The following is an 18,052-nucleotide window of genomic DNA, read 5'->3' as shown; positions in this document are numbered from 1 at the left end:
ACCCACCTTTTTTTTTTCTAGGGCCTCTGCTAAAAAAAAAAAAAAAATATGTAATGGTTGGTGGTTCTAAGTTGTTTTCTATATGTAATTTTTTTATGTAATAACAGTCATCAATATGCCTGCAAACTGACAGTTCTTTTATGGGAGCTGCTGGATTACGATGGAACAAAATTGGGACTGAATCACAAAAAAAATCAGTACAGTTGGCATGAATTTATACCCAAATTTGTAAAATAGCTTTTATTTACATACAACTCACAGTAATCTGCACTGTGTAACACTGATATCCTGCAGATTACTGACGTTTGCGTTCCACGCTGGCTGCGGCTGCTTCCTTCTCGGACACGTCATTTCCGGTCTGTACCTCAGTAACGCCTTCCTCCTTGCCTCTCACCAGCCTCTCTTCCGTTGGTTACAGTCAGCTGTGGGTTTACATATATCGCCAGTGAGAGTGATACCAGCAGGCCCAGCACTCTATACACTGATTCGGCTTCCCCCGCGGCATCCATGGTCGGCATCCTACGATTGGATCCTCCCGGTCTGACACAGTAATCCATCAGTGCCCCAGTCAGCTTCATAGCTAGTGTGGTAACATTAACCCAACTATGCACAATTTGTACTGTCTTTATTACCTTTTTTACAGTAAAATGCCAGCAGTTGTTTGAGAGCACATGTGGTTTATTGCAGTCACCACTCAATACTTTCAATACTTTCATTTCAGCTTCTGAGCGCCGTCATCCCCAATTGTCTTTAGCATTTCAGCATCTGACCCCATGCCATCAGACAGCAGCATGGTTTAGCTGTGTGCTCATACTACATCTTGGGTGAATTTTCAGCGCCTGGAACTTTTTTCTTCATTGCAACATGTCCGTGTATAACAGAGTTGCACAGAGTTGAATGGTGAGGGGTTAAGGGGCTTCTTTGTGGGGGCTTGCGGGGCTTCTTTGTGGGGTATAGGGGCAAAGAAAAACAGTATTAATTTTATTAAATATAAAATTTAGAAAATATTATATATACTGTTATCTTCTTCCATAACTCAGCACTGGACCGGTCCATCATACATCCACTGTCTGTCCTCAGTCCTCCTGTCAGTCCTGTGTCTGCCGCAGCCACAGCCCTAGATCGAGCCTGCCCTGCGTGTGAGGGAGTGCACTGATCTCTGACGTCGTTTAGCAAACCACGGTCACGCGAGGGATGTTCTCCGGAGGAGACGCTCCGCATCCTCATACTCATGCGGCAGTATGAGATGGGGAAATGCCGTCCATAACATGCCACAAACTGATGACACACAAAACTGCTGGAGAAAAAATCTTGGGCGTCAATGGACCCAGGGGGACCAATGGTAGGGCCAGCCCTGAAAGTACTGCAGTTGTGTGAGTTCATCTCTTGCAGACATAACTGTGAAAAAGTAGGAATTAGAGTTGCTAATTTGGAGGGAGCTGTTTCTACTTACAATATCGCAATCACAATATACTGATCTGTTCACCTGAAGTTTGTTAGTCCGCATTTGTTTTTACCAAATCATGTGCTAGCAAAACTCCTGTCTTATTTAAAATTTCCCTTGCACATGATTGTGTATTTAACGGTACCATAACTCTCCCTTATTTACTTACATTCACTTTGCTAAGTGAACTTTAACTTTGCTGGATGATCAGCTCTAATCTTTTAGTAAATCAACCTCACCGTGTTGCACTTTACTGAGCACAGCTATAGAGAATTGCAAGGATTGAAAGCCCAAGTACAGATCAGTGCAGCTCTTGGGCTTAGTGTGGGACTGTGGCTGTCATTGACACTTTTTTCATCTTTCAACCCTACTAAATGGGTTTACTGGGCAGGACTCGTTACATACTTTTTTAAATTAGGTCATGAGATTTGGACAGTTTACATAAATAAAAAAATTGTGCTGGGTGGTGTCATTGAATATTTTAATTGAGAAGAAACAATTCCTTCATCTACATTTCTTTGCTGATTAAAGATTCATTTTACCTGATCTCAGAATGTTACTTACTCGGACATTTAGAAACACAGGAGTACCCAAAACTGAACTTTCCTCTAGGATTGCTTTCCAATTGGTGAATGTTTGGGTTATATATATAAGGTGGAGGACAGGTCTCGCTACATGTGTCACCATCACGGAATCTGCGGCAAACCTTTAAGGAAAAAAAATTATTGTAAGATAGTTTAAAGAATATGTAAACCCAACATTTCGTATTCCTGATATGTGCTTGAGATACCATGTACTTATATGAAAAAATATCCTGTTCTCTTTGTATTGCTGTCTTTGTGTGAAATCCCTGGTGTTCTTGCTATTCCATCTGCTTTCCTATTAAAAACTAACCATACTAGGCATGAGACTGAGAGCAAAGCATGGTCAGTTCTCTAGCTGTGCTGGGAGCTCAGCCTGCTCTCCTCCAATGATCAGAGATGTCCAGACATGCCCCCCCTTCCCCGCACACAGCCATTCAGTGGGAAGACCAGTGTTCTGCTGTTTCTCCTCCCCTAGCTCTCTGAACTTCTTATGCATCTGAGAATAGAGGGGATGTGATCACTTATATAAAAAAAGGGAAAATAAGTATTTATAATGTTTTTAGATCTATACATAAATGTTTTGCCTTTCATTTCTATTTTAACCTCTTGGTGCCGGCCACATGCAAATATGCGATCTCTCGGCGGGTGGGCCTTGGCGCTGAGCAGCTGCATATTTGCATTCATTAGTGCAAAAACAGCTGTGGCAAGGGCACATGCCTTGCATGCTCCTGGCACAGTTACTGGTGGCTATCAGAAAGCTCCCGATAGCTGATTGGGAGCTTTTCGATCATGTATATGCCATGACAGCCAATCACGGTGGTCACATGGTCATAAACCCAGCCCCACCTCCCGGCACCCTAAACCCCTTAAAGGGCCATGAGGCACTGGCTCCAAGTGGTTAAACAGAATTGGCTGTTTTACAAGGTGAGGGTTCACAAGGTGATAAAAATAGCATTGGCTGAAGAAGAATATTTATGGAAATGTTAAAGCTGTACTGAAGGCAGATTTAAAAAACACAAATGAATGCAGCTCTGTAATTATTACTACATCTTTAAATGTATTTTTTAATCCAAGTAGTATAAGTACCTAAGTACTTAATCTGGCATTAGCCTCCTGCAGTTCCCAAACAGCAGAGCTTAGACAGGGGGAGGAGGAAGCAGCACTACAAGTAGCCAATTAGCTGTGCTATAGTGCAATAAGTATGCGAGATGAGCGTATTGTTGTGCTGCTTCTTCTTTCATTGACCAGTCACAGGGTGGGGTAGAGAGGAGACCTGAAGTGTTACTTTCCCTGCCAGACATGCTTGTGTGGTATGGTAGCTCTGTGTAAATCTTAGAACTGGATCAGCAGAAATACAAATCCTTCGGAAGGTAAAATGGCTCCCTTATATGTATCAGTTAAAATGAAAAGAGCCATACATTTCTATTTAAAGGAAGCGTTCAACCAAAGTATATTATATTTATGATATGAACAGTGTTTGGTAAAACACTGAGAGTTGCCATCTTCCAAGAATTTGGGTTATTTTTCAGCGACTCCGGTGGAAAACTCTTGACATACCGCAATTCCCAACTTTGATCTTCCAACATGAAGTCTCTCACTTTCCCCTTAATGTAAAGTAAACAGAATCAGGGAAAGTGAGCCTTCCTTGTGATTGCTTTAGCAGAAAGACTAAACTTTACAGATGTCAAAGTATAAAAAAAAACTAAAACTAAAACTTTACAGATGCAGATATCTTTGGTTGACCCTTCACTGTGAAAATAGTGTAAGATTATACACATTACGGTACCAGGCAATCAGTGTCTTTGGGTCCTGTACAGCCGGCTGCACACTGACTGTGACAGCAATCGCTGGGCAGTGGTCCCCTGCACCGTCCAGGACACTCCCGAGCACAGCTGAGCTTTGTAACTGAAAGAAATTACATTTTAAATAACAAACAATATAAATATTAGCAGCTCAAGATATCATGATAAACACAATGGGGTTGACTTAAAATAGTAGAAGCCATTCATTTACAAATTGCATGTTAGTAAATCAGATGAACCTGTGTTTACTTTGATACCCAATCATATGTGAGGTAAATAAAAAAAACAGGATTTATATTAGAATACTATGGAACGCCAAAAAAGGGAAATCCTTTCTACAAGGAGGGGACTTTAAAGGCTTCGTACCACATTAGAGGCAACACAATTGAATAAAAGAAAAGTTTTATTTTACAAACCCATTTAAAGATAAGTAATGGAGCCTAACATGACTACCCCAATAAAGATACAATCGGTACCACATACAATGTATTAAAAATATATTGTGTAAATAAAGTACAAATAGATACTTGGTAAATTATGCTGGTCTATTCCAACAAGTTTTGCGGTCTACAGCTGCTTCATCAGGCATACCGCTGAAAAATCGCCACATATATTAGGCTTGCACAAACCGCTAAACTCCGAAGGCACGTCACACACACAGGGCTTACCTGCCAACCCCCGACAAAACCATGGTGTTTTTTGCACTGGACCATCCAGAGGAGAGACGGGGACCACAACCAGCCAAACCACAACAACACAAATTGAGTATGACAGCTCGTCAGAGCAAGATGCGGAGCAGCACATATACTAGGAAATGACTAATTGAAGTGAGCACAGCTTCACCTAATTTACTAAGCTAAATGAACAGAACCTACTCCTTTAGTATGTGAATCAGTTTGTATATCGGTGATGCATATAAAAGGACAACCAAGCATTCCTTTTATCTACACAATGGGGAATCATTATGTAGTTTACTAGCAATAAGTGATAGACATAAGGCATTAGACTAGATTATACTAGTTTGTAGATTGCATTTAGGGTTGTTCAACATTTACATATAATAAGCTTCAATAAATATTATTTACGGCATCCACTAAGGCACATGTGTGAAAAACAAGGCCCAGGGCCCTCCAGGTCATTTCATGTGGCCCTCGCATCTCTCCTGCAGCCGCGGCATCCTCCGCACTCACCTTGTCTCAGCAGTCGGCAGCAGAGAGGAGGACAGGACTCCTCCGCCAGATCCTGCACTTCTCCCTGCAGCCGCTGAAAGGCTCGTCTTGGCCGCCTCTCCTTCTCAGCAGTCAGCAGCAGAGAGGAGGCCAGAACTCCTCTGCCAGATCAGGCACCTCTCTGTGCAGCTGAAGCACCCCTTGTCTCCACCTCCCCTAATCTCAGCATTTAGCAGACTCTGGCAGCTGACTCCAGCCCTCCTCTTGTCCTCTTACAGACACTGCACTTTCTTCTTCCTAGCTTTGCAGTAGCACAAGGCAAGGGGGGTCCACTGTGATGTAAGGGAGGGTGGGGGACTCTTGACATTTGATGGTGGGGGGGTCTTGACATCTGATGTAAGGGGGGGTTTGAAAATCTTGTCCTACAGATACAACCAGCCCTTTGAGGGCAACCATAATGCTGATACCGCCTGTGATGAAATTGAGCTTAACAAAAGAGAAAAATCCTGCAAGCCACAATGATCTATTGCCTAGAGAATGTCCCCACCTAGCTGCATGCGTAGATCACGTCTCATATATCGTGCAATTAATGCAATAAAGGAAAAATTACGCTGCGCTAAAGTGTAATAATAAATTAATTCAAAATAGCTATAAAAATATTATTTAAAAAAAAATCAATCATGCATAATGTGCTGAATAACCGCAAAGTAAAATACTAGTGATACATCCAATATAATACTATATGAATAATAAATAATAAATGAAAGATATCTGTACTAAGACGATAAATATAAATAAACACAATAAAGTGCAGAGCGCATAAACAATAAAGCAAATATACAAAAGTATATATTAAATACAAAAAGTGCTCAGTGTCACACAATTAACGTGATCAACAATCATAAAAGCAATGCTGCAAAGTGATCAGTGAAATCCTATAGAACAAATCACATAAGTGTAAATGATATATGTCCATAGATGCAAATCCAGCATGCTTCTAGTGTTCTTTGTGCTGTAAAACCATGCTCCAGTGCCATCCAGTGACCCCCCAGGTATTGCGCTCACCTCAAAGCGTGTGACTCAGCTGTTACACTAAGTAAAAAAACACACTTTGGAGCCATCCCACGGCTCAAGGATGATCACCAGATGCACAGCTCCAATGCAGCTCCAAAGTGTATATATGAGAAAAAAAGAGCTTGATGGTGTAATAATGATTAAAAATGTATTTTATTATATAAAATCCACTCCCCACAATGGGGTACGTGCGTTAGTGCACCAACCTATCCAAAGACCTAGAACAGTAGATGGTAGTAAGGGTAAAGTATGCGTCACATCCCAAACAAATACTCTGCTCCTTGCTCCGTCCTGGCCCCTCCCCTACGTGTGTTCGACACAGGGTCACGTGTCTTCATCAGGGGGATATATATCATAGGAGCAGAGTGTTTGTTTTGGATGTGACGCATACTTTACCCTTACTACCATCTACTGTTCGAGGTCTTTGGATAGGTTGGTGCACTAACGCACCTCAAATTTGTGACCACCCCATTGTGGGGAGTGGATTTTATATAATAAAATACATTTTTAATCGTTATTACACCATCAAGCTCTGTAGTGTAACAGCTGAGTCACACGCTCTGAGGTGAGCGCAATATCTGGGGGGTCAATGGATGGCACCGGAGCATGGTTTTACAGCACAAAGAACACTAGAAGCATGCTGGATTTGCATCTATGGACATATATCATTTACACCTATGTGATTTGGTCTATAGGATTTCACTGATCATTGCTTTTATGATTGTTGATCACGTTAATTGTGTGACACTGAGCACTTTTTGTATTTAATATACACTTTAGTATATTTGCTTTATTGTTTATGCACTCTGCACTTTATTGTGTTTATTTATATTTATCATCTTAGTATAGATATGTTTGATTTATTATTCATATAGTATTATATTGGATGTAGCACTAGTATTTTACTTTGATTGATTTTTTTGAAATAATATTTTTATAGATATTTTGAATTCATTGATTATTACATTTTAGCGCAGCATAATTTTTCCCTTATTGCATGAAATTGAGCTTGACACCCCTGCACTAAGGGATCCACACTTATCAACTCTCTGCAAGATGTGTCCTCATAGTGATCTGGGTAGCATTAAACATGGAGGATCTTGCATGGATAACCCATATGAATTTTGAATGCTAACTTGCAGGGGTTACTAGCAAATAATGTACTTTCCATTTTAACTTCAAAAACCCTTTATTTGATGTTTTTATTGAGAAGCGAGCATTACTTTGTTCTTCTTTCTTTTATCTTCATCGAATTCGCTTGTGATTTTCAGCTCAGACACAAAAATTCCACTTGCAGGCAGACATTAAAGCAGTGTAGGCACAACACGAGCAGACTACCACATATGTGAATCAGGGTTACTGACTCTGGTATAAGAAGCTTTTCTGGTGACTCCTGTGAACACCTTATGTTACTACAATACATATACCATTATTTTCATGACAAGTAACAGCTATACATAAATTGCCATTGTTATAGGAAACAAGATATTTAGAAATTAACTTACGTATTTGGCAGTTCTCTGGACCAGGTCCCCAGCAGGATCCATTGCAAGCTTCCATGTCACATTTAAAACCTGCAGTTTTAAAAAACAGCAAATAAGTGCGGATCTTCTCTACCATGACAAGATTAGGGGTCTTAAAGGAGACAATTTATTCAATCCAAACTACTGGTACTATTTGTATATGTAAAAGTAATAATTTAGCTGAGTATCATTGTAGTTATACCCCCTAAAAGGGCCCTATGGTGGAAGGCTACACATCATATTAAAACAGCTCTATCCATTCTCTCCTTATCATGCAAAAATTATATACGATAGGAAGGGTGATTTATTAAAAATTGGAAAATGTACAACCATTTATATGTACAAACCAGCCCAATGGTGTACTCAATATGAAATGTGAAAACTTAATGGCTTGTCCACTCCAGCTTAAAGTATATCTTAGGCTCTATTCACACTAATGCGTTTTTTGATGCATTTTGCAGAAATGCATTGGAATTTTTTAACATGGGTTCCTATGGAACATGTTCACATCAATGCATTTTTGTGCCTCTGCATTTTTGGAAAGGGTCGGGGACTTTTTTTCATGCAAAATGCAGCATTTTGCATGTAATAGAATTCAATGGACCTGCATCCAAAACACAAGTACCACATTTTTGCCGCGTTTTTGCCGCATTTTGCGTTTTTTTACTTTTTTTTTTTTACACTGTATACAGTATAAAAAAAAAAACACTGTAAAAAAAAAATGCAAAACGCGGCAAAAACGCATGTTCAAAAACGTGGCAAGCACCGCAAAAAGCACTGCAGAAACGCTCAAAAGCAACATGCATAGATGTGAATGGAGCCTAAGGCTCCATTCACGCGAATGCGTTTTTTGATGCATTTTGCAGAAATGCATGGGAATTTTTCAACATGGGTTCCTATGGAACATGTTCACATCAATGCTTTTTTGTACCTCTGCATTTTTGGAAAGGGTCGGGGACTTTTTTCATGCAAAATGCAGCGTTTTGCATGTAAGGCGCGATTCACACCTATGCATGTGATTGTTGAAACTGAGACAGGTGATGAAAAATCAGAAATATTACAATGGAACAGGAGGTAGGGAAAAATCTTCCAAAGAATACAGTTGCTGCTGTAACTGCTGTCTAAGGCTCGATTCACATCTATGCATGTTGCTTTTGAGCGTTTCTGCAGTGTTCTTTGCGGTGCTTGTCGCTTTTTTGAACATGCGTTTTTGACGCGTTTTCGCGGGTTTTTTTTTTTAGGTTTTTTTTATACTGTATACAGTGTTAAAAAAATGAAAGGGAAAAAAAAAAAACGCAAAATGCAAAACGCGTCAAAACCATGGTAAAAACGCGTCAAAAACGCGGTACTTGCATTTTTGGATGCGGGTCCATTGAATTCTATTACATGCAAAATGCTGCATTTTGCATGAAAAAAAGTCCCCGACCCTTTCCAAAAATGCAGAGGTACAAAAAAGCATTGATGTGAACATGTTCAATAGGAACCCATGTTAAAAAATTCCCATGCATTTCTGCAAAATGCATCAAAAAACGCATTAGTGTGAATCGAGCCTAATAGAATTCAATGGACCTGCATCCAAAAACGCAAGTACCCGCGTTTTTGACGCGTTTTGCGTTTTTTTTCCTTTCATTTTTTTTAACACTGTATACAGTATAAAAAAAAACTGTAAAAAAAAAACCTAAAAGAAAAAACGCAAAAACGCGTCAAAAACGCATGTTCAAAAAGTGGCAAGCCCCGCAAAAAAACACTGCAGAAACACTCAAAAGCAACATTCATAGATGTGAATCAAGCCTTAGACAGCAGTTACAGCAGCCACTGTATTCTTTGGAAGATTTTTCCCCACCTCCTGTTCCATTGTAATATTTCTGATTTCTCATCACCTGTCTCGGTTTCAACAATCCCCAGGACAAAGGGAGAGTGTAAATATCCCAAGCAGGGACACAGCACTCAAAATCTCTCTCTGAGCATATCCTTTTTTCTGGGTTGTCAGTGCAACTAAAGCTGGGTATACACTAGTAGAATTTTGAACAGAAAACGAAACAAAAATTTGCACGAAAATTCTTAGGAAATTTCATACAAAAATTCTCATAACATTCAGATGTCATTTGGAAGTAGTTCAAGATTTTATTTGCTTTTAACATTTGATTTGAAAATGCATGGACTTTACCAAACAAAAACCATATACACTGTTGGAAATGTGTACATTCGAGAAAGATTTTCCATCCTGCTCCTCCTCTTAGTATATAAAGGCTGACCCCTTCAGAATTTCAGTAGAGAGCTCAACATTTGCTGGATCATATTTGCAATTAAAACCCGACAGAGTTTCTAACCCTTTCTTACTCAATTCAAAATTTTAGCAGAGCTATAACATTAACATTAACATTAACACCTTTTTTGCAGAGCATTTTGTGGTTTTCTCATACTTATGTGAATTTTCCTTCTACCATTAAAAAAACATAGAAGTAAGCTAACAGCTTTATACACAGAAATCTTGCTTAGAGTGCATCTGTCTATCTGTGTGTCTGACTGCGGTATGGAGATGTGTATGGCTCTGTGGTCCTTGTAAAAGCTGAATAATTAGCACTCTATGAAACAAATTAAATCATCTCTGAGCACATTCTTTAATAATAATAATAATAAAAAATAGAAAAAAAACTTATCAATTGTTCATATACATAATACAAGCTTACATATGGCTTACTTAGCCCTGTAAGCAGCAAAAAAAAATCCTTTCATTGCAGATTATAACCATCAAGCAATTCTTCGACAGGCATACATACAGTGTGAAAGAGATACGTTTTCTGCAAGAATCAAAATATTGTCCGACATAACAATGTCCTCCCATTTAATTGTATCCAAGCCGCAGAGTCTAGGGTTTCTTCCTATTTTAACTCCACCACGCACAATTTCTGTAAACAAGAAATTATGATGAACACAAAATAAAAATTCTTATGGACTTGTTTTTTTTTTTTGCACAGAAGAAAACTCCCAGTCATCCCATTCATATAGAGTATTTAAGTGAACCTAATGTCAAAAGAAACTACATTTTATTCCATGATATCATCATGAGTACGTAGTCAAAAACATACTTGCTGCTTAATAATGAAAATCTGTGCTCCTACCAATAGGATCAATTATTGGTCACTTGGTCTCTAATAGGAATATGATCAAGCAAGTCAGTGCAGCAAATATGGGCAGCTAGCTTCTACACAATACTCTCAAATAATGGGAGGTACACAATCCATCTGCGGTGCCATCGTTATGAGATTTGGGAAATACATATGCATTTGTTGTGAGATTGGCTGGCCTACCATTACCCTTGGCATCCCCCCTAGACCAACCTTTTTCAACCAGGGTTCCCAGGGACCCTGGGATGCCTTGAAGTTTCTTCAGGGGTGCCTTGGCAAAATGCCTAAAAATTGCCCAACAATTGTATACAAGCTAGCATAAAGATGCCTTTTAAGTTACACTAAGTCAAAGGCATAGGTGTGCGCACAGGGTGTGCCTGGGCACACCCTAATCACCTCTTGTGGCACAGATTCCCCCTGATATTTCTCCAAAACCCCCTAATACAGCTCTTAAAATAATTGTAAAAAAAATAATAAAAGAAATTTTAAAAAATAATACAAAATAAAATAATAAAAATTAAAACTACTGACACCAGCCACGGTCTTACTGACACCAATCTCTGCTCTACTGACACTGTCCATTCCTCTACTGACACTGTATATATATGCACATGCACACACACGCATATGTGTTTGAGCTTTGGGGTGTACACCCTAAAGCAATAGGCTGTGCACATCTATGGTCACAGGTTTTCATTGTGCACCATTACAACCTTCTAGCTGCTGGCATCCTAATGACCAATGGCATCATCAGTTGATAAAGAGGATTTCAGTCGCTTGTATAGCATCCTTGTTTGACCCTTCCCTGCCCCTCTCAATCAGTATTGGTGTCACGTTAGCTGAATGAGAAAAACTGAAGGAGAAGAGAAACATTGGAATACTAGTCAGTGCTAGTTTGCAAAAGTATATTTGCTTTGAAAGAATAAATTACATTAACATTGGGTGTCCTATTTGGAATTGTGGATGTTGCTGCATTATGTAAAACTATTAGAATAGCTTTTACATTTTAGAATGGGGTGCCTCGAGACTGTCCATGATTATTAAAGGGTGCCTTGACTGAAAAAAGTTTGAGAAACACTGCCCTAGACCCATGACACGGGTCACCTGTCTCCTGCAGTAGATAATTTGCAGGTGTGTACAGCATAGGCACTTCCCACAAATAAGAACAGCCTATAAAAATTTGAGCTGTTACTATTATGTTGTGTGGGGAGGGAAAGGAATAGTGTGTGTTAGGCAGGCACTGTGGTGGAACTACCACTATAGTAGCCTATGCAGTTGCTATGGAGCCAGAACCAGGAAGAGGGCCTGGTCAGGATCCCAGGGATGAGAGGTGGTGGGCAGAAGGAAGAGCTATAAGCAGTTCAATTTGGCTACTCATTCCCATCCAGACCTCTGTTTAACATAGGGACCTGCTGTGCCAAAGCACCCTATTATCACTATTACTTGTAAAAACATAAACACAGAAGTCAGAAAAGAAAGGCTTCCATTTCAAGTCCTCCACCTCCTGTATTTACACATGACAGTGGGTGAGGAAGATAAAAAAAAAAATCTAACACTGCATGATATTGGGGTGCTAGTTTTCAGTTTTAGACAGTATTCTTGCTTTTACCTATACAGTATATGTTACAGTATTTTATATATTCATGTTTATTTATATGTTTAATCACAGGATTAAGTTAAAGTGTAAATTCGCCTTTACAGAAAATCTGTAAGGTGACCTTACACTGGACCCTCCCCATCCCTCCAGTCCAGCTGTTACAGAGTCTCGCAATCCCCCGCTGTCAGACACCGGGACGCCGCTTCACCAGTCCGGGGATTTAAAATCCCCACGACTTAATCTCCTATCAGTACCTTTTAGCCTGTACAGACAAGAGGAATTCTAATTGGTCAGCATATTCACATGGATGGCACTCACCAATCAGAATCCATCTAGCCTGTCCTGTCCCGGGCCAGTGAAGCGGCTTTCCGGTGTCTGACAGCAGGGGATCGTGGGACTCTGGTACAGCGGTACATTTTCTGTAAAGGTAAACTTACACTTTAAAGCTGAACTACAGTAATGATATATTTTGGTCTGGCTTGACCAATGTAAGTATGCAATTCTTCTGTGTAAGCTGTAATAAAGACCCTGAAGCTGAGCTGCAGCATGATGGCCAAGACCATACAGCGGTTTAACAGGACAGGTTCCACTCAGAACAGGCCTCGCCATGGTCGACCAAAGAAGGTGAGTGCACGTGCTTAACGTCATATCCAGAGGTTGTCTTTGGGAAATAGATGTATGAGTGCTGCCAGCATTGCTGCAGAGGTTAAAGGGGTGGGGGTCAACCTATCAGTGCTCAGACCATATGCTGCACACTGCATCAAATTTGTTTGCATGGCTGTCCTCCCAGAAGGAAGCCTCTTCTAAAGATGATGCCCAAGAAAGCCCGCAAACAATTTGCTGAAGACAAGCAGACTAAGGACATGGAATACTGGAACCATGTCCTGTGGTGTGATGAGACCAAGATAAACTTATTTGGTTCAGATGGTGTCAAGCATGTGTGGCGGCAACCAGGTGAGGAATTACAAAGACAAGTATGTCTTGCCTACAGTCAAGCATGGTGGCGGGAGTGTTATGGTCTGGGGCTGCAGGAGTGCTGCTGGCACTGGGGAGCTATAGTTCATTGAGGGAACCATGAATGCCAACATGTACTGTGAAATACTGAAGCAGAGCATGATCCCCTACTTTCGGAGACTGGGCCACAGGGCAGTATTCCAACATGATAACGACCCCAAACACACCTCCAAGACTACCACTGCCTTGCTAAAGAAGCAGAGGGTAAAGGTGATGGACTGGCCAAGCATGTCTCCAGACCTAAACCCTATTGAGCATTTGTGGGGCATCCTCAAACGGAAGGTGGAGGAGCGCAAGGTCTCTAACATCCACCAGCTCCATGATGTCGTCATGGAGGAGTGGAAGAGGACTCCAGTGGCAACCTGTGAAGCTCTGGTGAACTCCATGCTCAAGAAGGTTAAGGCAGTGCTGGAAACTAATGGTGGCCACACAAAATATTGACACTTTGGGCTCAATTCGGACATTTTCACTTAGGGGTGTACTCCCTTTTGTTGCCAGTGGTTTAGACATTAATGGTTGTGTGTTGAGTTATTTTGAGGGGACATCAAATTGACACCGTTATACAAGCTGTACACTCACTACTTTACATTGTAGCAAAGTGTAATTTCTTCAGTGTTGTCACATCAAAAGATATAATCCCCCATCAAATCATTCTCTGCAGCTATTACCTTTTGTACCACCACCCCCTCCCTTTAGAATGTAAGCTCTACGAGCAGGGCCCTCCTGTACCTTTTGTATTGTACTGTAATTGTGTTGTTCCCCCTTAAACATTGTAAAGCGCTGCGTAAACTGTTGGCGCTATATAAATTGTGAATAATAATAATAATAAAATATTTACAAAAATGTGAGGTGTGCTCACTATTGTGAGATACTGTATATACACTGTATATATTTATCTATTTTAAGCTAAAGTTCAGCCTTACGGCTAATTCACATGTATACAGAGGCCAGGACAATGTGAAGAGCAGCAGTTGTTTGTGTACAGCCGCCTGTAAAAATCAATGACAGGCTGGAGTTCTACACATCACCACGCATCCAAGCACTGCACACAAACAGTTTAAATCCATAATTGCATTTCTTTTCTTCAGCGTACCAAAAACATCAGTTATACAGAAGGAAATAGAAGTGTTATGTCGATTGTGGTATTTTTTAGGTTGTAAGCCTGGGGTCAAGATTTAACCACTTAAGGGCCAGGCCTATTTTTGACACCTGTTGTTTACAAGTTAAAATCATTTTTTTTGCTAGAAAATTACTTAGAACCCCCAAACATTATTGTGACAGACTCACCCGGGATAGAGGCTTTTGGAGGGGACTGAATGTGAGCCTCTTGCCTACAGATTATGGGCCCTGGCATTTGGGGTACCCTTGAGGTGTTGTTACTTTGGCTTCGGGTCCTTGTCCCCCAGGACACACAGACTCTGGGGACCCTGCATTTGCCATAGTAGCAATAGTGACTGAGTCATACTGTTGGTACTCATACTGTGAGAAGATGCTAATGTCATCAACTCCACTCACCTGTCTGATGTCAGCTATAATGTGTTTAACGTAAATGAGTTTAGTCTGGCTTACCACAGGTTCTAAGGGTATTCAACTCATTGTTGTTTGTTCTAATTAACCCTGTGTTGATGTTTATGGTAATGTGTGTTGAATAGTCAATGAGCTAGGAGACGTAGTCACCTAGTCTGGGTAAATGATTTAGTAAACTAGCTCATGTTAATTAGGTTACAGTTGCATTGTTAGAGGAGGTTCCACTGGCATATAAAGTCTTGTAATTTTGATTCTAAATAAAAATAGTCCATGTTAGCATCTAAGCAAGTCTCGTCTTGTTTTATGCTAGCCCATGTTAATTAGGTTACAGTTGTGCTTGTATTATCTATTGATTCATGTGCTACCTCTTGTGCCTATTTATTGCTTCCAAAATAAGTGAAACATTGTGTCAAACTTTTGTAAAATAGTAACCTGTGTTTAAATAAACCATAGCAACTCAATTGCATAGACACATATAGAGATATGTTCAGGAGACAATGTGTTCCGAGCCTTTTTTAATTGCACACTCCCAGAAACTTTCAGCCAGTGAGTAATAATAAAGATTTCCAATATATAAAGCTTAAAATTATAACATCAAAGTCAAAACATAATTGTTAATCCACCAAAATATGTTAGAATGATACCTCCTCCTCTGATAAGCCCAGGTTCAATGAGATTGTCAGCGGTGGAGCGGCTTGTCTATGGTTAGCCGCCGGTATAGAAGAGAAATTTGCTCAGCTCCCTCTCCTCCTATTAATACTCCCAGACACTTTCAGCCAGTAATACTGAGAATTACCAATAGATAAAGCTTATATTTATAGGATCAGAGTCAAAACATAATTGTTAATCCACCAAAATATGTTAGAACGATACCTCCTCCTCTGATATGCCCAGGTTCAGTGAGACTGTCAGCGGTGGAGCGGCTTGTCTGTAGTCAGCCGCCGGCATAGAAGAGTAGATTGCTCAGCTACTTCTCCTCCTATTATAAGCCCAGGCTCAGTGAGACTCTGTCAGCGGTGGATCGGCTTGTTTGTGATCATCCGCTGGCATAGAGGAATAGTTTGCTCACCTTCTACTTGTCTTCCCCCATATACAGGATAAGATTAAAAAGAAAACACCATTGCGCAGATATCAGCAAAATTTTTAGATACCATAAGAAGCCACTTAATTCCACTCACATGCTCCCTCTGATATAGATCGCATTTTAACAGGATAATGGTCAGTCACATCCAGCTCCGTGCTGCTCAGTGCTGCTGCTTACACACTACCAGGCAGATCGCACTCCAAACAGAGCGTCACAGGCTAGTTCTCCCCACGCGTATCATCACTGACACATGACTTTTTCATGGGTGCTAGTGTAGCCGCTCTCACCAGTATATATAGTTTGTATACTGGTTTCTATAGGAGCCTGAGGAGTAAATGTGTCATCATCCCATATTGCGATTTTGGGAACATATGCTGTTTATTTAATACACAACTTGAGATACCAGTTACTTACATAAAACCATTTTAAAAAACGTCTCTAAAAATTAGGCAACACATTCGTATTCTGTTAGCAAATAATATCTGGTATGGGTTAATTATACATGGATAATCCTCACATACTCAAATAATGCATAAATAAATAAATAAATAAACAATAAGAAGTTCATTATTTCCCCTTTACTCTACATTAGTTTGAGAACATCCCCATCAGTACATTATTTGCCATATGTGTTAATACCCTACCTTTATGGAGTCAAGATAAAATACAAAATGCAAACAGAAATAAATATATGACTATATAAAATATAACATAAAAATATATAAAATCCAAAGAATTAAATTGTCCAAAAAATATATATATAGAGAGATGACCTCAAATCAATTAAAATATTATCATCTATTTTTCCTTAATATTATTTAATAATTCTGATTCCAAAAAATCATAGGACAAGGGGTTAAAACCGTTTCATAAAAATATTCTGTACAGCCCTCTAAAAATGTAAATATTATCAATCATGAGTCAGCAATGAAGCAGTTTAGATCAAATTCAATGTTAAACCCTTTGGGGCGGATACCCCCATATTATATATCCATTTTGAGTCTTGCTTACTTAATTGCCTTATTTTATTACTGCCTCTCCAGTGGGGTTTGAACTTAACTATTGCCCTGAATTTTAATAGCGCTGTGTTTTTTTCATGATGTGATAAAAAATGTCGTGACACACTATGTTTAGGATAGCCATTGATAATATTTTGTATGTGTTCCCTGATCCATTTCCACATCTGTCTTTTCGTTCTTCCCACATATTGAAGTGAACAAGGGCATTCTAAGACATGAACTACCCCCTCTGATCTACATGTCAGGAAATCTTCAATCTGATATTCTGTGTTGTTACTGGTCGCTCTGAAGTTGGTGCATTTGTGACCATTTTGTTTTGTATTAACACATGCATAGCATCGCTTGCAGGGGTAGAAGCCTTTCCTTTGAAAAAAGGTTAATTCATGTGGTTTAGGAGGGTCCACAACATTTTTTGCGATTTTATCTCTTAGTGTAGGTGCCTTCCTATAAACGAACCGTGGTTTTTCCGGCAATATGTTCTGCAATTGTTGATCAGCACGAAGTAATGGCCAATATTTCTTAAAGATATGTTCAATCTGTTTGTGTTGTATGTTAAAATCCATAATGATTGGGACATCTTGATGTTGGTTTGATTGTTTGGGTTTGTCTTTAATTAATTCATCCCTAGTAATATTGGATACTTCTTTAATTTTTTCGTTAATAAACTCCTCATTATCGCCTTTTTTTATAAACTTATTTCCAACATGTTTTGCTTGTTCTAAAAATGTATCTAGTTCCGTGCAGTTTCTCCTTAGACGTATGAATTGTGCTTTTGGTATGTTTAGCAGCCAGAGATCAAAATGACAACTGTCTGTGGGAATACAGCTATTTCTTTCCACTGGTTTGAAGTATGTTTTTGTTACAATCCCTTTAGTTGTCATTTCTATATCTAGGTCTAAAAACTGAATATTTTTGTCACTCACTTGGTAGGTTAGCTTTATGTTTTTTTCATTCATGTTAAGTTTTTCCAGAAATTGTAAGAGGGGTGTTTCATCTCCCTTCCATAGGTACAATCATCAATGAATCGTTTATACATTATTAGCTGTGGGGGATTATCATTCTGTATTGTTTCCTCCTCCCACTGGGC

General features: G+C 39.6%; 1 protein-coding gene across 4 annotated transcripts in view; it reads right to left on the bottom strand.

Annotated features, from left to right (window-relative positions):
- The window catches only part of LOC141144605 (epidermal growth factor receptor-like), a 285,658-nt gene that overhangs the window by 109,410 nt on the left and 158,196 nt on the right, over nt 1-18,052 (bottom strand). For 3 of the 4 annotated variants that reach the window (XM_073630457.1, XM_073630458.1, XM_073630455.1), the window contains exons 4-7: nt 10,377-10,505; nt 7,579-7,647; nt 3,815-3,933; nt 2,009-2,150 (exon numbers count right to left, since the gene is read on the bottom strand). In XM_073630457.1, the coding sequence (XP_073486558.1) occupies nt 2,009-2,150; nt 3,815-3,933; nt 7,579-7,647; nt 10,377-10,505 (459 nt within the window). The remainder of the gene's footprint in view (nt 1-2,008; nt 2,151-3,814; nt 3,934-7,578; nt 7,648-10,376; nt 10,506-18,052) is intronic. The other variant, XM_073630456.1, reaches the window with a different exon arrangement.

Source organism: Aquarana catesbeiana, linkage group LG05 (assembly GCF_042186555.1).
Source record: "Aquarana catesbeiana isolate 2022-GZ linkage group LG05, ASM4218655v1, whole genome shotgun sequence".
NCBI classification, from domain to species: domain Eukaryota; kingdom Metazoa; phylum Chordata; class Amphibia; order Anura; family Ranidae; genus Aquarana; species Aquarana catesbeiana.
This window is presented reverse-complemented; position numbering and strand designations above follow the sequence as displayed.